This window comes from Amblyomma maculatum, chromosome 7, assembly GCF_055883805.1.
Source record: "Amblyomma maculatum isolate TAMU_Amacu chromosome 7, ASM5588380v1, whole genome shotgun sequence".
Lineage (NCBI taxonomy): Eukaryota > Metazoa > Arthropoda > Arachnida > Ixodida > Ixodidae > Amblyomma > Amblyomma maculatum.
Genome location: NC_139350.1, coordinates 72,636,062 through 72,657,933, shown reverse-complemented (window position 1 = coordinate 72,657,933; position 21,872 = coordinate 72,636,062). Strand labels below are relative to the sequence as shown.

Genomic DNA, 21,872 nt, shown 5'->3' with positions numbered 1-21,872 from the left:
TTACAAGTAGTGCATATTTGGCGCTTCTATTTCTTTGTTGATAGATTTTAACGTCCCAAACTGACGTCAGTAACAAGAGGCGCCTTGCAGGCGGGCTCCAGAATGATTAATAACTGGAGTCGTTTATCTGCAGTGGAGTGCGATCCAATTACATGGAGTCATTTTGTCATGCAGTACATGGGCGTTTGACACAGAGAGGAACTGGTCTAGTTTGCCTAATTGGGATATGAAGAAGTTTCCACGCCTGTGTTTACGGCTAGACTGCAAAGAACACCACCGCGTCTGGGTTTTGAACATCCGCAAGAGCGCACAGATCAAATTTCTTAGCACGAGAGCCCTGTGCTATCGCCACAGCCGTCCCGCGTTGGGTAAAACTTCCCTCGCGCTGTGTAGCAAATATCGTCGCCTGCACCAAGTTCCAACCGACCACACATCCTCGAGCAGCGTAGTGAAAACTGTCCTTTTCACGAAGTTCTATCTGGAAAATATACGCATACGTCATCTGGGCCAGTGCGGACTTGGTTCGCGAGCGTAGTGTCCGGCGAATAAACCTGGCAGCGTGGCGCATGGAAAGCCACTCTCACTGAATACAGACAACGCTGCCGTGCCTGACAGGCTGCCGAGGCTGCTGAATAACTAGAAACCAGACTAGCCCGTTGCCGAAAAGCTTACTAAGCGCGTAAGTGCGCCAATAACGAAGCGACAGCAGCGACTGCGGGTGCGATTGATGGATTACGCTCGTGAAACTTGGTTCAAGGATAGTTGAACCTCTGCAACTTTTAGTGCGTATCACTATTAGCCGCAATCACGGATTTTACCGATATCAGTTGATGTCGGTCCGAAGCCACTCTCTCACTCTCCATGAACTTCAAGCGCGAAAGTGAACGTGCCGAAGCGTGCGTCGCGTGGCTTAGAAAGAGGAGGCGGAGTGGCTGCACAGCTGCAGCCAATGAAAGAGTGGCGCGCATAAGTTGCGGCCGTCAAAGGGCGGTGCGGTAGGTGGTAGGTACAAGCCCGTGTTACTCCGACTCGAGAAGTCGCGATTTCCTGACGCGCCCTTTACATCGGTCTCTCCCCTCGAGTCAGTCACCCTTCGGCCTTCACGGACACCACACGTGCACGCGAGGTGCTCCCTATACACCTAACCTCCGCTCCGCTCGCCGGATCGTAATGCATAGTTGTGCTAAACTCCGGTCCTTAAAGGGCGTTCGCCTTCAAGCGCACTTCCTTCCTCTTCGACACAATGTCAAAATGCGTATAAAATAATCGCCGCGAGATCGACAGAGAGGTGGCGCCAACATTGTTCCGATAGTGTGGACCGGCCGCCAGCGGTGCTCGCAGAAATGTACGCAACGCCAGCTTGTTTCATAGTTTATGGCGGATTTCCTGATGAAGAAATCATGTCCTCTGGAATGGATGAGTGGCTTACTGCTTTTAGTTTTGGAATTTTAGAGAAAAAATTGTCGAGTATATGCCAGTGCTGCGGAAAAGAAGCGCGGATTATAGATGAACACAGCACGCAGCAACCCTCATTTTGAATTTGGTGAGGTCGCTGTGTTTTCGTTTTGCGGCACCACGCTCACGGGCCTGATATTTTCGTTGCGTCATACATAGCAAGACCAGGTTTCTTTTTTCGCCTTTTCACAAGCGTGCGCATACCTAACACGCTGATAGAAAAATAAGTTCAGTGTCAATTGCAGCGAATGCATTTCGCGTCGTATTACTGCAGCGACATGGCACTGGGAGGAAAATTGCCATTCGAAATTTGCCTTTTTGCGGGCAACATACTACGTATGCGCGTTCTCTCGCCCTTATCTAGTTTTTTTAAGGCAAAGCCCCTGCGCCTGTCTGCCACGAGCGAAGCACTGCAGAACACGGCGGAATGCGAGACCGTATGACAGTGGCTGCACTATAGCATATTACAAGCCCACGCTGATGCAAACTGCGTGCTTGTCGAGACTTGAGAAAGGAGATAAGGCCTGGTTCACTGTATTGTCGTTAACTCGAGGATTAAGCTCATAAAACATAGCTCAGACAACGTACAGCCCGGTTGGTTTGCCAGAGACTAGTTTGCAGATCAACTCAGGCTTGATAACGCCGGCACTGCTACGAGATATTCCGCCAAAATGATCTTACGCCGATACTCTACAGAAATTCTCGCTTCAAGTCAAAGCTGGGCTCACGTGTAGGTCGTCGAATGGAATGAATTCCCCTGAACTCTAGGAGGGCAGTAGTTTTTGGAGCTAATTTGAGCGAATTTGATACTGTGACCCTGCGTCAATAAGGCCAACACTCACTGAAACCAAAGAAAGGGCAAGGGAACTTTTTGTGTATACGATACTGATTAAGGGTAAATTATTAGTGTAATAATTTTTTAGAATACCACTCAATTTGGACGTGTGGCAATAATATTACACACTCACAAAAATGTTGGGCGTTCTTCAATCGTTTTTTTTTTATATAGTGTAAGCCACGGATATTAGTAGCTGCGAAGGCACTGAAAATAGCAGCATGAGCGCGGTTTTGCTCGTGAAAGAACTTTTGAGATGATGATTTCTTTAGCACTGTAGATATCGAGCAGTGATCCAATTTTATACAAAGCAAACAGGGGCGGCCATTAAATAGTTTTGAAAGAAATTGATTCTCTACGTATTCTTCCAACTAGCAAATCTATTATCTCCGAAGTAAACACGGTCAAGCTAGTATAGGGAAGCGAGATATTTACGCCCGCATACAAAATGGCGTGCTGTTTAGCCGCCTCGTGTAAAACTGCAACACACTTTCGCGCTGTTCAGTAAACACCGCTGTCTTCACGAAGTTGCATCTGCGCCGCTCGTTCCGTCAACCTAGGTAAATACGCCATGCACGTATGCCGACCTTGGACGGACGCTAGCGGACCTTGGCAGCAGTCGGCCAAGGTCCGCTAGCGTAGTGTCGGGCGAATCCACAGGCGGCTTGACAGAACTCCACTTGTTTTCGCATTACAGCATATATGCAAAAGTAAGTGCACTTTTAAGAATTTTAATCACCGGCAGCTGTTGCGATACATTCTTCAGCCTATCATTTGTAGAAAGGAATAACAATGTTATAAAATATTATTCTAATTGTAGTTTTGACCGGCCCTGGAAATTTTCACTGACGAGATTTTTGGCAATAAAAAACATTCTAATTTTGGATTGCCTGACTCATTGATAAACATTACAAACGGATGACTGGCTTCACTTTTGTGAAAGTAACGTTTCTATTCAGTTTATGCTATACATATACAGTTGCTCAGAGCGCTTGAAAACTATACGGTAATTATGTTTATTTCTTGAAAATTCTAGTATTCACATTTTGTCAGTGGGAGCTGCGAGCTACTCGAAGTCGGAATGTAGGGTTCGCATATCACCGATACCGATGCTGCCGCATGTGACCGAGAAACGCTCCATTTTTCACTTTTTTGCGCTCTGGTTGCGATAAGCGCTCATGTCGCGTTTCAAAATTTTGAAATTCATACCTCATGTATCAATTAACGCACCGTATTTTTGAAATGTTCAAGTTTTCCAGCATTTATTGCTAAGCCCCGTAGATTGAGGAAGCAGTGTAGCACACTCAACACTTTGTCTCTTAACTAAATTGATGCGTAAATCACAAGTGGAGCCGTGCTACCAGATGCAAAATCGAACACGGTAGCCTGACGATTTGTGTAAGCGGTACTACGACTAGTCTAAATCGTGCGTACCTTAATTGTCACTTCTTCCGCTCTCACTGTAGCATCTATATATCACAACTATGGACAACCAGCCCACACAAACAACATGCCTTACTGTCCTGCAGACAAGCGCCGCATGCAGTTCCTTTCATGTGGAAGTTCGTTTTGCTCTTGGATCCCGTAATCTGGAGAAAAGAAAACCTGCGCTAAACTCTAGTAAAAGTCGTGGTTCGTAAACGTTAGTATTCAGAAATTTCTTCTGTCTGTAAATGTTATTGCAGCGCAGGGCATGTCACCTATCCACTGACCTGCAGTAAGAGGTAAATTGAGAGTTATTGAAATTACAGAGCCGATGAAATTAGAGGCACCCCGCCGGGGTGGCGCAGTGGTTACGGCGCTCGACTACTGTTCCCAAGGACGCGGGATCGAATCCCGGCCTCGGCGGCCACTTTTCGATGGAGGCGAAAAGCAAGGCGCCCGTGTGCTGTGCGATGTCAGTGCACGTTAAAGAACCCCAGGTGGTCGAAATTTCCGGAGTCCTCCACTACGGCGTCTCTCATAGCCTGAGTTGCTTTGGGACGTTAAACCCCACAAACCAAACCAACCAACCAAATTAGAGGCTCCCGATGAAAACGAAATATTGAATTTGTTTTATTTACCATTTATTTCAAATTTATGCAGTGAGTTTTTCAGTTCACTGAAGGGGTTGCAGAGTACTTTCTTCCACAGAGCCAGTATCCTTGCTTTTTGCTACGCTGGCATGAGTGAGCTTAGGAGTTATCATGTGCGATCAGTATTTCCTTATGACAAAATGAATATCGCATGAATGTTTACTGCCGACCCTGTTTAATTATGCAAGAGTAAGAAAAGTTATTGTGTTTGAGAACAAAGGTGCTAGTTCTCAATATGGAAAAAAATGGAGTGCGAACGAAGAAATGGCATAAAAATACGACAGATTTCCATCTCAGCTTTAAGGGTTGTATGGAAACACCGTTTTGTTCCAAACGAAAAAGCGGTGTGTGCAAAATAAAGGGCAGAACAGTTAATGTTTTTTAAACTAGGTCGTTATTGTAGCAGCGCATTGGTTTTATCCGAGTAGATACTTACCAGCAGTAGCATCCTTGACAGAATTGGATCGGCTCTTGCTCCAGTAGGTACGGAGAGAATACCAGAAAGGCACAGTGTCACTGGGTCCCGGTAGAGGCCTCAAGGCTCGCCATGTGCCGAGCCACCGAAACACGGGGCTAACCACCACAGCCCACGATATGTAGGCCAATGTGAGCAAAGCAACTAGCTCCCACAGGGCTGAAACTTTGGTGCGTGAAATCGAAAGGTCGCTTAACAGGTTCTTCTGCATAGCGGCCAACTAAAATCGGTCCTTACTCGATGACGATGGAGAGGAGACGCCTTTGAATGCGAATGAGTGGACGCCGGCGAAAAGTGACCCTTGGAGCGTTCTTGTTGGTTCTACCGCTTGTGTAGACGGCTGCTGTAGGCGCTGAAATGGTCTTTGAGATCCACACGACTTGGACGCCGGCCGTACTAACCCTCGGAGGAAACTGCCGTTCGAGTCAGGCACGTCATCAGTGACGTCCTTAGGAGGGTCGTGGTAGTTTCCACGCGTTGTTTAAGTGTCAGCTCTCTGTTATCGTTTCACGGCGAAAAGTGTCATAATGTTTCGAGTGCATCCGCGCTTAATGATTTCTGTCCGGCCATAATGGCCACTGCGCCCTGCAACAGGCACCAGCCATGTCACGCGCAGTAAATGGTTTGTACTCTGTATGTGTGGAAACTAACGGCCGGAAACAGCTTCATGACACGCGGTGTAAATGCTTTGTGTTTTACGAAGGCACCTGAGAACATTTAGGCTTAATAAGTAGCCTGCTTTTTTCTTTGTATCTCTCCAAGCCATTGCAAGTGAGAAAAGTCTTGTTTCCTTCTGCGCCAGTTTCCTCATTTGACGCAGATCTTGGAATCTCCCGAAAACCCGAAGACGTGGAATATAAAGTCTGACACTTAATTAAAGTCATTTTCTCCCACGGTGCAATCTTTCGAGCGTATGGGAGAGTGAATTCTCCTGCCGGCACGCACGACGCCACTATGGTGCCGTACCCTTCAAATGATCGCACTAGCGTCGCGACGCCTCCTCTGAGCAACCTGTTGTTTGGGACCCCATGCATCCATATGATGGTGTTTCTGCCATTCGCTGAGAACGTCTTACGTCTTGAGTTCTTGGCTTTTCTTCCCTTCTTCACATATTGGGCCACATGACGAGCGTTGCGTCCCAGGGAATATCCTTACAGCACTTTTTCGCACGCTTGTCGAATTCAGTTGCTGCCCTGGAGTTGACTTTGCTCTCTTCAGTTCTGACTTTGGCTTTTTGTTGAGTTTTTTGTGTTAAAGTTTTTTGGTTGTCTATTGAAGAAGTAGGAACCTCTGACAGCCCCTTCGGAGCCTTCGAGTCTTGGAAAAGACGCCTTCTTACATTGGCGCCCTGCACAAAACGAGGTCGCATTTCTTCGTAGGCTCCATGAACCGTGTAGGTAGCCTTCTTGTGTTATGAAGCAATGTATATTATTCAAGTCCTAAAATATTTGTCGGCAGTTATATTTTCCATATACTCTGCGGTAAGTATAAATGCTTGATACAGTGCTGTGTCTGATACTCGGAAAAGAACCAACTATGTAATTTATTTATTTATAATATCCTCAGGGTACAAATGTACATTACAGAGGGGAGGGGCGGATACAGGATACGTATAAAGACAGAAGGTTAATGTGTCAGAGGAGGCACAATACCTCCACTAACAGATGATGTAATGTAAACAAAGTATATAGCCTAGAACAAGGTTAACAAATTACAAGACTGCGCTCACTTCTTAAGAGTGGAAATGGGCCAGCCACTTTATAGAACTGTTTTTCCTAACTGAATCATTGCCATCCCTACTATCATCATCATTATCAACTAAATGCATCGTCATTGTCATCGCCTTTACCATCCTCTCTCTAGACAAGAAGAAATACGATTGGTGTCTCACGAGCCCGGCGTGGAGTAGCGGTTTGCGCGCTCGGCTGGGGATCGGAAGGTTAGTGGTTCGATTCCCGGTGGAGACAGTTCTCGACGCGAAACCTTCACTACGCTAGGTAAAGCCGATCTTTGCAAGGTTTTCAATTTGACCTTCATTTGAAATTCAAGGAGCAGGAAGAGAAACTGTTGCTATGTGGTTCAGGTATCCACAGAAAAGTGTGGCAGATGCCGTGCTTTTCCTTTCTTATAAACCAACACAGAATGTAAGCGCGGGCTAGCCATTTTTCATTCAAGGCACCACAGGACTAAGTGTGGCTATAAAGATACTAGCTGTACCTTCCTTTCCCTCAACCGGGACCTTGTGGACCACCTCCACCTTGGTGTCACACCACAAGGTCGTGACAATGACTATTTGCACTTCGTGTGACAGGAGCTGATAAGAGGGTGAAAGGGGGTAGAGTATGTGATTACTTAAGTGGGTGGCGTCACATCGATTGGGTATAAAGACGAGGAGCAACCGCGCTCCGATTCGTAGCCAGCCATGGACGCCAGTTGTGATGACGCTGCGCTTAGCGCGTCGTGCCGATGCCAGTTAAATTGGGTTGCAGTTCTACCTAGCATGGCCATGCTGTGAAGCCTTCGCTGAATACCATGTTCAACTGTGCTAAACCTCTGCAAATTTTTTTCTTTAAGTGTTAGCTCGTGCGCACATTTCCATGATATTTCCGCAGCCCGTGAGGCAAGAAAGGCTTTCGCTTTAAAGAAAGCAATAATTCGCACTAGCCCAAAAGCCCCGGGAGGCGCGAATGAGGGCGCTAAAGAGGCTCAAAACCCCTCTAATGCTACAGCCCTAGCCGCTGTTTCATTAATTCTTATATATATTACCTAACTGCTCCAACACAGTCGGGGACCTACCACCAAACACCATGTATGACTGCTTACTGCTCTCGGCTGCGCCCACACTGTCAACGCTGCATCTGGGCTCGTACACTGTTACGCACGCTTGTGTTAACGTTCTCCTTGCGCTAGCCGATGCTCCATTTCTCAAGGTTACTTAAATGACCCGGTCGAAATCATGATTTCACCTCAGTGCCGCTGTAGCTGAAATACGCGCAAATCTCAGCTCAAAGTTTAAGGCGAGAGGCTTTCTTGCCCCATGAGTGCCGTGACCAGATCTGCCACTTCAAAGTGTGCATAGAACTGTTTATGGGATAAAAAAAAAGAAAATTGTGGTCTATGTACGAATGGAATTCAAGTCACCGGCGTGCGAGACCGGAGCGCTTGACATTTGAACCCGAGTAAAGGCGCGTCTAGTGAATGCACAGATCCCTTTAAAACGCAGTTGGTGTTTAAAAACGCGCGACGCAGTTGAAGGAGAGTTGGCGCGAAGCTCCACGCACAAAAGTAAGTTTAAACAGATGCAGCAGCAGGCCACCAAAGAACCAAACGTAGGCACAAATGCTTTCGCATTGCAGCACGTAGGGATACTTATGTGTTCCCCAGAGTTTTTTTTTTTTTTTGTCCCTTTGCGTGATTAATAGATCGACGGTTTAACTAGTACATTTTATTTAGCTTCAACCGAAAACGCTTAAACGTGGTGAGGTGTGTGGGGTTTTTGAGGGATATAAAATTACCGCACAACATAGGCTTCCACAACATCATAATTTCGATTACCGATACGTTTGACCTTTATAACCTGAGCGCCTTTCTTGAACTCAGGTTACACATTCTCTATGAAACTCAATGCAAGCAGCTTATTTTCTGGAACCTGAAGAGGGAATCGATAGAATTAGCGGTTAGCTTCGCCGGGCGCTGCAGAAAAGTGACTAGGCCGACCGCCTGCCAAGCGTGTTGCACGATGCTTCTACGCCATTCGGAAACGTTTGTTTGGATTGGTTAAAGCGGGGCTTTATGCCTATGTCGGGTTGTCTTTCTTTTTATTTGGTAGTTGCGTCTATATGCTAAACATTATGTGTGCAATAATAAGGGCTCCGATTCGGAGATTATTTATTAAGCGAGTAGCGAATTGGATATGCGCTAACGGGTATCTGCAAAGGGAATCGCAGACGTGAACTTAAAGCTGACGCGCCGTACCCTTAAAGGCGGCGCTGAAATATCCTCGAAATATTTTAAACGTATACTGAAGCATGTATTGCAGAAAACGAGCTTGCAGCCGAACCATACAGTTTTTCATGTCGCGAAGTTGCCTAAATTCTAAAGCTTTCCTAAATTATGCAGAAAAAAAGCACGAATTGTGCCTTTTTTTATGACATTTAAGCAACCAGCGCCTGGTGGCACACCGAGAGTCATGCCAGCGCTTTTTGCTCGTAGCGATGTCGTTGGAGTGCGCACTGGCAACAGAAGAAGCAGCCGGTACGACTTCAGCCCTGTAGTGCGGTGCGGGCAGGCTGCAGCTCCCCGCGGCACTGTAAAATGCCACTATGGCACGCTATGAGTGGAGCGTACTGGTCCGGTGGTTCAGAGAGCCTAGCAAAATCGCCTAACGATTGTATGCCTGAGGGGCAGTAAAAAAATAATAAAATACCAGTGAAATGAAGTGTCGCAGCTTAGCTGTGTGAAACCCAGGAACGTCTCCTGAGAGGTGAATACGGATTGTCGTAGCTATCGCCGCAGATGATAGCTCGCGTGCAGGCTGCAATGCACTCTCACACTGTGCACTGCATCTTGTCGTCTCCATCAACTTCTACCTGTGCGTGAAAGCTTTAGCAACTCCAGCTCTGTTTAATTACGTTAAATCACTGCCATTGTTTACCACTCGAAGGAACACCGGGGTTGGACCGTATGTATTTGCACTATATACTTAATTGCATCCACAAAGTACGCGGCATTCCATTTTAGGAGAGTGAAGATTAGCAGTCAGTCGGCTTTAATGATTTGCTCCGGTACGTAGTACGGTATTTTGCAAAGCAGTAGGCAGTTATTATAAGTAGAAACAAGATGGCCCTTAAACCACAATTGCGTTCTGTTTTTGAAAAGGATGCGGTGCGAAGAAAACACAGGCCACCATCGAACACCTCATGCTTCGTCCGGGAGACTGTCGTTGTGAAGAAAAGGACTTGCGCTCTTGCTCTGGGCGCCCGCCGTCGCACGTTGTGATGTGGAACAGCACTATACGCTACTTTTACAGCCGTTGTGGGGCCCCGCGTCCCGTTTTAGTGTTTCAAACCACACGCGCTTTTTTATATATGTGTTGGTGCTTGCCCGGGCAGCGCGAGTGTGCATGAGCGACCTGCCACTAGTAGGGGGGGGGGGGGGGGGGTGGCATGATCGGCGCGGAAACGAGGGTAGATCAGGGCATCGGAAGCAAGGCTCGGGGCTTTTTCCATTACCCCCTGAACAGCTTTCAGGCCTGCGCCCAAATTGTAACGTCACATCCGGCAGGCTGACGCTTGCAGAAGCCGCATCGCCAGCGACATGAGTTTAGCCCCTGCTGCTCTTTCTTTCACGCTCCCTGCGCAGCGCGGGCCGGTTGGTCGCAGCGGCGTGATCGCATCTGTCGTCTCTCGTCGTTGTTTTGCGGCAATTTTGTTCCTAAGTGCGATGTGCAATGGATACTAAAATGCCGAACTAGTGTTGTGTGCCGGGGTGCACCGGCGATTACAATACGGGCAGGAAGATACAAGTGTTTTTCTTCCCAAAAGACGACGACACTTTCAGGAAGTGGTTACGCGCCATTCCAAGGGAGGACTTCGTGCCCACTTTGTACACTAAGGTAAGTCATTTTTATGATACTGTTATGTGCTCCTGGTTGTTTTTACTAAATCAGCACATTTTTTTGATACTTCCGAAGCCCAGATAGACTGATTGTGGCCAAACTTCTTTGTTGCAAACACGCTTAGACAAAGGGGCTAGCATTAGGCTATTTTAATAAGTGGATTATCAGATGTTTACGAAACGTTTGTACGTTTGTGCAGGTTTGCGCAAATCATTTCGACGCTTCATGCATCGAGACGACGACTACATGGTACACGGATCCTAGAACAGGAAATGTTCTTGAAGTTGGATTGCCAGTACCATGGATGCGCCGTGGATCGGTGCCTACCGTATTTGCCAACTGCCCTTTGTACCTTTCAGCACCAGACAACAGCAAGGGAGAAGAGCCTGATGCTAAGAGAAGCCGGCTAGAAGCTTCCCAACTCGCCCGTGCGGTCAAAGGATCACTGGCCTCATATGAAGCGGAGCGGGAGAGAGACCAATTTTCGTCACTCTAAGAACTAAAGGCGCGCCTGCAAGTGGCCTCAGTGTCAGTGCAGTGGACTGTGATTTATAAAGAAAAGTGTACGATGTTCTTGAACATCACCAACGATCGTGAACCTTGGTTGAAGGCGTCACTGACAGTGTTCAAAAACCTCCAACTCTCAGCTTTGTACCAAGGATCCGCGATCAAGAATCTTGGTAGTGCTGTTGTACCGGACTCGGTTTGCAAAGTAAGCTCCTTGTTGGAAATTTTGAACAACCTGTGCATGCTGTGCATGCGAGCACTATTAGGAAAGTGTGCTCATGTGTACAAATGTGCCTAGAAATTGATTCTTGTGATGCAACGTTTCTTCAGTATGTTTCCCAGAGATTTAAACAACTGCAGCCACTGAAAAGACAGTGACGTTGATGCTTGATAAAATTCATATCAAACCTTGTTTTGATTATAAGGGGGGCAGCATATGTGTTGCTGCAGTCAATTCCAGCGAGGGAGCCACATCTGTGCACGTGTTTATTATACAAAGTGTGCGGAGCTCATTCAAGGAGGTAGCACTCATTCTTCAGGTAAAAACCATACAGGGCGACCAACTTCATGCCATACTGAAGAAGGTGATCGTACGCTTAGAAGAGATTGGATACAGGGTCATTGTTGTTTGTGACAATAACCCTCTAAACAGAAAGGTAATGAAGATGTTTCTGCCAACGCCAATGCTTCGTCATGTTTATCCACATCCGGCAGATCCAGATCGGTTATTATTTTATGTGGTAAATGCTGTACATATTTTGAATTGCATCCGAAACAATTGGCTGAATCAGAAAAATGCGGGGATTAGCTTTTTCTACTCTCGCTTTGAGCTTTCGAACAATGATGTTTGTCCTGAATGCAAAATGACTGCCTCATTTAAGAATTTGAGAGATTTACGTAAAGAGCAGTCATCTCTACTGATAAAGTCTGGGTATGGCTTGACATTCACGGCACTTAATCCGAGCAACTTGGAACGGCAAAATGTGAAGCTGGTACTGCAGGTTTTCAATCCGCACGTAGCCACAGCCCTGACAGCTCGCAGTGGTGGAGCTGATTTTCAACATGCGGCAGCAACAGCAGATTTCATCAAAATCATTGTTTGCTGATGGAGTATTGTCAACGTAAAAATGCCAAATAAAGGCTTCCATCATCGTAATGTTTACGAAGAACCCATGTTTTGCAGTACAGATGACTCAAAAGTAGCTTTCCTGAAGGGTTTTGATTACCTGCTTGATGTCTGGGAATTTTATGGGCATGACACTGGGGTCCCCAGAACACATTGAGAGCCCTAAGGCTATCTGCTCAATTCTTACTGGCATTGGTAAAGTACTGCATAAGTGAACTTCATTTTAAGTGCGTCCCACTAGGGAAAGTTCAAACGGATCCTCCCGAGAGTCGTTTTGGACAGTACCGGCAAATGGCTGGTGGGCAGCACCACATATCTGTCCGACAGTTTTGTGAGACAGAGGGTAGGATTCGCCTCCGAAATGCCCTACCAAAGATGAGCACTGATGGCTTCAGAAACATCGAAGAGGCAGTCAGAGATGTAGGAACCTCCTTTGGGGTTCAAGTTGGAGACGATGACCTTGATGCATTCAGAGAACGAAGACCAGTTATTGGTTATGTTGGCGGGCATTGTGAGCATGCTACAATGAAAGTTTTAAAGTGCGAAAGTTGCCGAGGGAACTTGGTTGTTACCGGAAGTGAGACGGAAATGGAAGAAGAAACCCATTCCTTAATCGCAAAACTGAACCGAGGTAGACTCAAAATTTCCCTCTGCCGTTGTGATTACGATAGTATTACGATAGGCATGTACACGGAGGTTGTAGTTACAAAGCTTGTGACACAAAGTGCCTGCACGCAATTTCTCTATGGGCCCAACCAAAGGAATGTCGTTCGGCCACTGACGCTCAACTCTCTACCGAGGCTTGAGGACATAGATGCATGTGAAAATGGGCATGTCACACTTGTTTCAAACTATGCAGCAACATATTGCTTAACAACTTATGTAAACAAAGGAATGATCCAGCTTCATATTATAAAAGAACAGAAGGCAAAAAGCAGAAAAGCCCAAATCATTCCTGAAAAGTAAGTTTCCATAACTTGTACGCCGCACATTTAATTATTTTAAATTGCACTGCAGGTATTTTATTGCAGTTTCCTTATGTGATTTCTTCGGCGAACTTCTGCCTGCAGTAGTGCAATAAGCCTTTTGTTTGCGTCATGCATGCTTTCTAGCCCAGAGTTTAAATGACAGTTCTTTGTTTTTAATCTGGTATTTTAAAGTATTTTGGCAATTAAGTGCAATGTTGTTTTTCTTGCTGAGCTGAACCTCAGACAGTGCCTGCTATGGTAGACGAAGGACTTATTTGTCATAACTTTTTTTCTGTATGTACTATTCTTGTGCAGTGTCTATTATTGTATTACTGTTGCAGTGTTAATTATGTATTATTGTATTAGTGTATATATTATTGTGAAATACAGTTTGTGCAGTGGATGCCTTGTGCATTCCTCTACCTACAGCAGTGAAATAAGTGGTTCTCTGGGTCACTTATTTCTTATAACCTAGTCCACAGTTTAGTCACAAGTGTGTACTATGGTTTCTTCGCATGTCTTTGACTCTACAAAGTAATATATTATGTTTTATGCAATTGAAGGGCGGCCACCTACTTTGAAAAACGAATGAAATAATATTTTTGTCTAACCTTTAGTTAAGATGCGAGTATGGTTTCGTTTTCTACCTTTGGCATTGCAATGTACTATGCTCAGCTTTCTCTCATTCATCTGAGACTCGTACCGTGCCACAGGGCCTACTTTAATATACAGATGACTGCTTTTGGTATTGTAACTGTGTGTACTTTTTATCGGTGCAACAACTTGTTTCAGCTGTCAGTTGTTTACGATTTTACAGCACGCAGTATAAAAAGCAATATTCGTCTACATTACAGCGCAATATCGTTTTCCGTCTGTCATGTATTTTGGTCGCGAACGATGTGTAGTCGTAAATGTCTGTAAATATGCATACATACAGAGTCTGCTGTGATAAATAAATATGTATAATTCTGTTCGTAATCTTTATTATTTGTCTTTACCCCGATAAATCGCGCGGACCTTGCGGTTGACGAGCGTGTCTGTGGCCTCAGTTCCTGCGAGGCGAGTGCGCAGCAATCGCTCGCGGCCCTCAGCCAGCGCACAGTGACGTCGTTGACGTCGCGTCACGTGACGCGCAGGCCTGAAAGCTGTTCAGGGGGTAATCTGTGGCAATGCTTTTGCCCAGCGGAAGGGAGGCGAGGGGCAGTGCAGGCCCGGCGAACGTCACGGGCCAGCGGGATGCGCAGGGACAAAGGAATGAAAACCTGCCGGGACGAAAACAGAAGAGGTGCTTGCAGGAATGGCTTAGGCTTATTTTCGTGAGTTGCTGCTACGCGAGGAGCAATGTTGCTTGTACCGCCATTAGTGCTTTGACCGTATTGCTTGCGCTATTCGCACCGCAGTGTGTTTTGCCTTGCCGCGTTAAAGCCCTGACCCACGTTCTGTTTTAATCTTGGTGTTCCGTTGGCTCGAGTCTTGACCGCATGTTTGCAGTGGAGTGGCGCCCGATGTTGTTTCTTTGCTTTTTAATGCTTTTCCGTTTCTCTAAAATCAACCGGTGTTTTTAACAGAGACTGCATTTGTCACTCGTCGGGCGAGACTATGACTCGCGTACCCGTTTTCTAGAAGGTGGGTCCTTCCATCAGAAGGAAAGCTCGATCAACAGGGGCGGCGGACATTAGGCGGGCGGATAAGTTTAAGAAATGTGAAGGTGTTAGCTGTTCCCAAGGACGCGGGATCGAATCCCGGCCTCGGCTGCCGCTTTTCGATGGAGGCGAAAAGCAAAGCGTCCGTGTGCTGTGCGATGTCAGTGCACGTTAAAGAACCCCAAGTGGTTGAAATTTCCGGAGTCCTCCACTACGGCGTCTCTCATAGCCTGAGTCGCTTTGGGACGTTAAACCCCACAAACCAAACCAAACCTAAGTTGCGTTTCAACAACCACAACAATCGGTGCTTCATCTACGACGCCGCCTCTGAAAAGGTTGTCGAAAATGCAAGATAGCTAGTCGTGGAGAATCGGCCCCGCCACGCGTCTTCATATGTTCCCTATCCTCGTCGATCGAATCCGGTGGCGGATGAGGTAGTTTTTCTTACTGTCGTAGCCTGAAAAATAAAATTGACGATTTTGCCACTTTGATATCTTCAGTAAAGCCTTACGTCGTACTCAGAACCGAAGCCTGGTTACATGAATCTATTAGTGACGCTGATGTTTTTCTTTCTGGCTATGACGTGCACCGGAGTGGCAGGGACACTCATGGGGGCGGGGTTTTGTACTTACTAAGGACATGCCTCCGTTTGACGCCGATAGCAGTATCTCCAGCGTGCAGTGAATCGGTGTGGTGCAATATTTCGAAGCGCAATGGTTGTACGCAACAAAAGGGTCCTTTTATTGCGCACCTTATCAAAATTGTGTAGCGTGCTACAACGATCTGTCACAGGTCCTTTCCACATTGAATAATTCGGTGGTGATTTTAACATGCCCAACGTCGAATGGAAGGATAAAAAACCCATGCTCACTGACAAGTCTGTACTGACATTAGCCTTTGCATAACTCATCGAAGTTAATCATCCAACACAGCACGTAAATGAGCATACTAGACAGCAACACTCGAGGTCTTCCATTTTTTATTTTGAAATGTGGATTTAATGGTTGGTTGGAACGTCTAGCGCTGGCAGTAATTCGGGCACAGCAGGATCGGAATACCAGCCGCAGGGCACAGCTTCAGCGCGAGAGAGATGGGCGCGCCGGAGACCAGCGATGGTGATGGCGATGCCGCAGCGTTGTTTCTTCTTCATCTTCTTTACATTTCCCCCGCGTGAAGAAGTCGCCATCCTGGCGACTCACGGAGAAGAGACAACCAGAGGGTTGTAATACGGCTTGAGGCGGCTAACATGAACAACCTCACGGCCGCGGCGGCGGTGGTCGGAAGAAGGGGTGACTGGCTCGATGATGTAGTTTACAGGGGATGTGCGTCCCAAGATGCGATAAGGTCCGTGGTATTTCGTTTCTAGTTTGCTGGTGGCAGGAACGCATAGCCAAACGAAGCTGTCGGCCAGGAACGTCGGAGCGAGGGTATCGCTATCATGCTGATCTTTGCGATAGCCTTGAGTGTTGGAGGTAAACGTGCGAGCTAGCTGACGGCATTCCTCAGCCTTCTGTACAATATCGGACAAAGCACTGTACTCAGAGGTATCTGGATGGTATGGCCAAATTGTGACCAGAGTACAAGTTGGTTCACGGCCGTATAAGAGAAAGAAGGGCGAAAAACCAGGGCCCGCTTGCACAAAACAATCTTAAGACTGTCTCAGCTAAGTCCAGACTTAACTGGAGTCTAAAGAATAGGCCACTAGCATGGCGGCTTAAGACTGGAGTAAAGACTGGGCTTCAGTCCTGACTTGAATAAGTCGCTTGCATGATTACGACTGTAGTGCTGTCTTGGTTAAGACACAAGGGCGCCAGGTGTCTAAGTAGAGAAATTAGGGAAATACAGGGATGCGCTGGCACTGTCCCTGCTTTAAGATGTACACATTCCGTCAATTTTGCGTTGTGTAAAATCCGTGCCATTGCTTTTTGCAGCATAAGATTGTGTTACGAGGAAAAATGCCCCAAGTGGTTGCTGAGGCCGTTCTGGGAAGCCACTCTGGTGAACATGAACCCGAAGCGTTCGACGTTCGGAACACGAGCCGTCTTAAATAAGCTTGGTCTTTCTAGAGACACCATTTAAGTCAGGACTTAGCTCGGACTTTATCGTGCAAGCCGGCCCAGTTGTTGCTTGGGTGGCAGTGTTGTACGCGAATGTTACGAATGGCAGTACCTGGTCCCAGTTGGAGCTCCCAGATTCAGATGTAACATACATTGCGAGCATGTCCCCAAGCGTACGGTTGAAACGCTCCGTGAGGCCGTTGGTTTGCGGGCGGTACGCGGTTCTAGCCCGATGTATCGATTTGCAAGACAACAGGAGCTCTTGGACTACTTCGGAAAGAAAGACACGACCTCTTTCGCTCAGTAGTTCGTGAGGGGCGCCGTGTCGAAGAATGAAGTGGTGCAGGAGAAAATGGGCTACCTCTCGGGCTGTCGCCGCGGGAAGTGCAGCAGTCTCCGCATAACGGGTGAGGTGGTCGACGGCGGCGATGACCCATCGATTACCGGCGACACTGCATGGTAGTGGACCATAGAAGTCGATTCCTACGCGATCAAACGGGCGAGCTGGACACGGTAAAGGCTGGAGAGGGCCAGCGGGGTGGCGAGGAATCTTGCGTTGTTGACAGGCGGTACAAGAGCGAATGTAACGACGTACGAAATTGTACATTCCCCGCCAGTAATACCTCTGACGAATTCGATCATAGGTTTTCAGGACGCCGGCATGAGCGCTTTGCGGGTCAGTGTGATGGTGGGCACAAACCTCGGAGCGGAGGTGGCGCGGAATGACAAGAAGCCATTTTCTGCCATCTGAGTTGTAGTTCTTTCGGTAGAGCAGGCCGTCCCGAATGGTAAAATGGGAGGCCTGTCGGCGGAGTGCCCGAAGATGCATAGCCGCGGAAGTATTGCCAAGGACATCTAGCAGGTTAGAAACCCAAGGATCTTGTCGTTGCTTGAAAGGCATATCCTCAATGGTGAGTGCTGACAAAGAGGCTTGAGGAGGGGGTGATGAGTTAGGCGAGCGCACCGGTGACCGAGAAAGAGCGTCGGCGTCAGAGTGCTTGCGGCCAGAGCGGTAAACTACACGGATGTCGTATTCCTGAAGCCTGAGAGCCCAGCGCCCGAGACGGCCAGACGGATCCTTGAGAGACGCGAGCCAGCAGAGAGCGTGATGATCTGTAACTACCTCGAAGAAGTGGCCATATAAGTAAGGGCGGAGCTTCGTTATAGCCCACACGATTGCTAAGCACTCCTTTTCGGTAACGGAGTAGTTGCTCTCGGGCTTTGGTAAGAGCACGGCTTGCGTAGGCGACAACGTATTTGATAAGCCAGGCTTGCGCTGGGCGAGGACGGCGCCGAGGCCGACACCACTGGCATCGGTGTGAAGTTCTGTAGGTGCAGTAGGGTCGTAATGGCGAAGGGTTGGCGGTGACGTCAGAACATTGCGCAGCGTTGCGAATGCATCATCGCAGGCTCGCGACCAAGAGGGGAGGTTAGGGGCGCCTTTCAAGAGCTGTGTAAGGGGGGCTATGATGGTCGCGAAATTGCGAACAAAACGACGAAAGTACGAGCAGAGGCCCACGAAGCTTCGCAGTTGTTTCAAAGTGGTCGGTTTCGGAAAGTCAGCAACGGCGCGGAGCTTCTCAGGATCAGGCAGATTTCCATCTTTGCACACAACATGTCCAAGTATTGTGAGCTGGCGGGCACCGAAGCGGCACTTTTTGAGGTTCAGTTGAAGACCGGTGCGGGGTAGACAGGTGAAGACCTGGGGAAGTCGAGTCAGGTGGGTCGGGAAGTCTGTTGAAAAGACGACGATATCATCGAGGTAGCATAAACAGATGTTCCATTTCAGGCCGCGCAGTACAGTGTCCATCCTTCTTTCAAATGTGGCTGGGGCGTTACAGAGTCCGAATGGCATGACATTAAATTCGTATAGTCCGTCTGGAGTAATAAAGGCGGTCTTAGGACGATCTGCCTCTGCCATGGGCACCTGCCAATACCCGGAGCGTAAATCGAGTGAGGAAAAGAATTCTGCGCCTTGCAAGCAGTCTAGGGCATCGTCGATTCGTGGGAGGGGGTACACATCACGATGAGTGATTTTGTTGAGGCGGCGATAATCAACACAAAATCTTATGGAGCCATCCTTCTTTTTAACTAGGACCACAGGAGACGACCATGGGCTACAGGATTCTCTAATTACTCCGCGTTGCAGCATGTCATCGACTTGTTGGGCAATAACACGGCGCTCAGTCGGGGACACCCGATACGGCCGCTGATGGAGAGGTGGGTGAGCGCCAGTGTCGATGAGGTGGGAAACGGTCGTCGTGCGGCCCAAGGAAGATTGCGGAATGTTGAAGGAGGCGCGGAATTGGTGTAGAAGGTCAAGAAGTTGCTCGCGGTGGCGCGGTTCTAGAGCGCTGTCCACAGAATGGTCAAAAAGCTCCCGCTGTAGCGGATCTGAAGCCACACGAGTTGGAGTCAAGGCGTCAACTTGGCAAACAGGGAATGACACATCATCAAAGGCGAACAGAGGGTTCACGGGCTCGACGCGGCCGAGGCACTCCCCTTCGATCAACATAGCGGGAGACGGAAGAGGATTGGCTACCAGAAGTGTGCTAGTGCCGTTTTTCATATCAAGGACGGCAAACGGCAGCGGTAAGTGGCGGCGGCGGCAGACAACGTTAGAGGGCACAAAGAGGACTGTCGCGGCGGTGGTAAAAGAGGCAGTGAGGGGAACCAGAACAGCGCTAACGGGTGGGATGGTTGTGTCATGTGCTACGAGGATTTTGGTCGCAAAACGAGGACACGGCTCGTGGAGCAGGGCATCAGACGGTGCATCACTCGATTCAATGAGCTCTACTTGAGGACTGGCGCAGTCAATGATAGCATGATGCTGGGACAGGAAATCCCAGCCGAGAATGACGTCATGAGAACATGTGGGGAGAACGACGAATTCGATGATGTACAAGGCTGCAGCAATGACGACGCGAGCAGTGCAGATAGCTGTCGGCTGTATACTGTGAGCGGATGCGGTACAAAGCGATAGTCCCTCGAGAGGCGTAGTCACCTTTCGGGCGGAGCGGCAGAATTTTTGGCTGATAACTGATACAGCGGCACCGGTGTCGACGAGCGCAAGAGTATGAACACGTTCAACGATGACAGGAATAACATTCGCGGGATTAAGACGAGGACTTTGAAATTCTGTCGAATACGCAGTTCGTGCCTCGCGAACTGCGGCGGTTAGTTTTCTGGCTGGGTAGCGGGTCGTCGGCGCATTGGCGAAATTGAGCGGCGACGTGGTGATCGCGAACGACGAGGGAGGAAGTCCGGAGGATCAGGGGGTGCTGTTGGAGGACCCGATGGGACTGGGAACTGGGGGGCCAAATAAGGTGGCGCAGGCCGTGCAGCGAAGGCCATATTTATTCGGCGCCTGCAGTAGCGTGTAATGTGCCCAGGGATGCCGCAGTGGTAGCAAATAGGCCTGTTGTCTGAAGTGCTCCATGGAGATCGTGTCGGAAGCAAGGGGGGAGCAAAAGCCGTTGGTGCCGACCGCATGGGGGGCGAAGCATAGGCATATGCTGGCTCACGCGGTGGACATGAAGTGACTTCGGCATACGTGCGACGCAATACTTGAGGAGGAGCCGGCGCGAATGCTGGAGCGTAGCTCAGTGGCGCAACGCCGGACGATGAAACTGTGGGCGTGGGGAACGGCATTGAAGGTGCGACCGGAGCTGATTGAAGAACAGGATTAGGGAGGACATCAGATACATGCTGCTGGATTGCATGGCGAAGCTCCGGAACAAGGCCAGTTGTTGACGACTCCTTAACATATGGCTGCAGGGACAGTTGTCGCGCGACTTCCTGGCGTACAAAAGCCTTGATGTCTTCAGAGAGGCTAGATGACTCCCTCTCCGCGGCTAGCAGCAAGTGATGTATGAGGCTGGCGAATCAAAACACGCTCCTTCCGGAGCTCGTCGTAGCTTTGACAGGGGTCATAGATTTCCTTGACCGTAGTGGGGCCTTTCGCGATGAGTATGTGGAAAGCGCCGTCATCAATTCCTGTGTGGACATGACGTATTTTAACGGCCTCGGTCATGGTCGGGTCAACGCGACGACACATATCAACAATGTCCTCAATGTAACTGGTGAACGTTTCACCAGGCAGCTGCAGTCGCGACCGAAGACGCTGTTCCGCGCGGAGTTTTCGGAACGTCTAGCACTGGCAGTAATTCGGGCACAGCAGGATCGGAATACCAGCCGCAGGGCATAGCTTCAGCGCGAGAGAGATGGGCGCGCCGGAGACCAGCGATTGTGATGGCGATGCCGCAGCGTTATTTCTTCTTCATCTTCTTTACAATTTAATTTTCTCGAAAACTTCCTCGCCAGCAGATAAAGTACTAATAATCCCTATTCTTGGGGATCATAACTACGCCGTTGTCTGTTTTATGGTGTCTGTTGCACGAACCGTGCGTAAGCAATCGAGGAAAGTTTATTTTTACAACAAAGGTGACTATGCATCCTTATCACGTGATCTTGGTTCTTTCTTGCCTAATTGTTTTATACAGCAGTCATATTGTGAGACTGTGAGAACAATTTCCAACTCTTTAAAAGCAAATTCAAAGCTCTTGTTGCCATACATGTACCGTCATAAGCGGTGTCTTGCAAAAAGCGAAATGATAGGCTATGGTTCGATCGGGATATTCGTGCACTGGTCAATGCGGCACCGCCTTCTCACCTCGTACTCAAAAAGCCGTTCGTAACGTATGTTTCAAGTAATGAAGTTCCTCTCACACAATATAAAAGCTAAATTAAAGATTTAAAAAATACATTCTTCGCTTCTTTGGGGGAAATAATTCAGCCTAATCCTAAAGAGCTATGCAAGTTTTTAAAATCTCATGGAAGGGAACAGGTTGGCGTTGCACACTTATCTGTTGACGGAGCTGACGTAACTGACGATTATGACAAAGAGTGTTGTTTTAATCGCTATTTTCGGTCTGTTTTCTAGCGCTTCTTTTTGCGCAGAATTTTCTGAAACCCCTCAAGTTATTTCTCTACGCATGTCACCTATTGCAGTTACGTATAATAAAATTTTGAAGCAACTGCAATCGATCAATGTTGAAACCGCTATTGGTGCTGATTGACTACCATCTTGTGTTCTGAAAGCAGGCGCTGAGGTG

General features: G+C 48.1%; 1 protein-coding gene and 1 pseudogene across 2 annotated transcripts in view; one reads left to right on the top strand and one right to left on the bottom strand.

Moving 5' to 3' along the window:
- Positions 1-5,051, bottom strand: part of LOC146183624 (cytochrome P450 4V2-like) — a 34,176-nt gene extending 29,125 nt beyond the window's left edge. The window contains exon 1 of the mRNA XM_084608730.1: positions 4,802-5,051. Coding sequence (XP_084464856.1) covers positions 4,802-5,051 — 250 coding nt within the window. The remainder of the gene's footprint in view (positions 1-4,801) is intronic.
- Positions 5,052-10,301: 5,250 nt separating this feature from the next.
- Positions 10,302-13,304, top strand: LOC146183623 (uncharacterized; annotated as a pseudogene). The gene is made up of 2 exons (XR_014708495.1): positions 10,302-10,454; positions 10,657-13,304. The product of XR_014708495.1 is annotated as an uncharacterized LOC146183623 (transcript).
- The last annotated feature ends 8,568 nt before the right edge of the window (positions 13,305-21,872 follow it).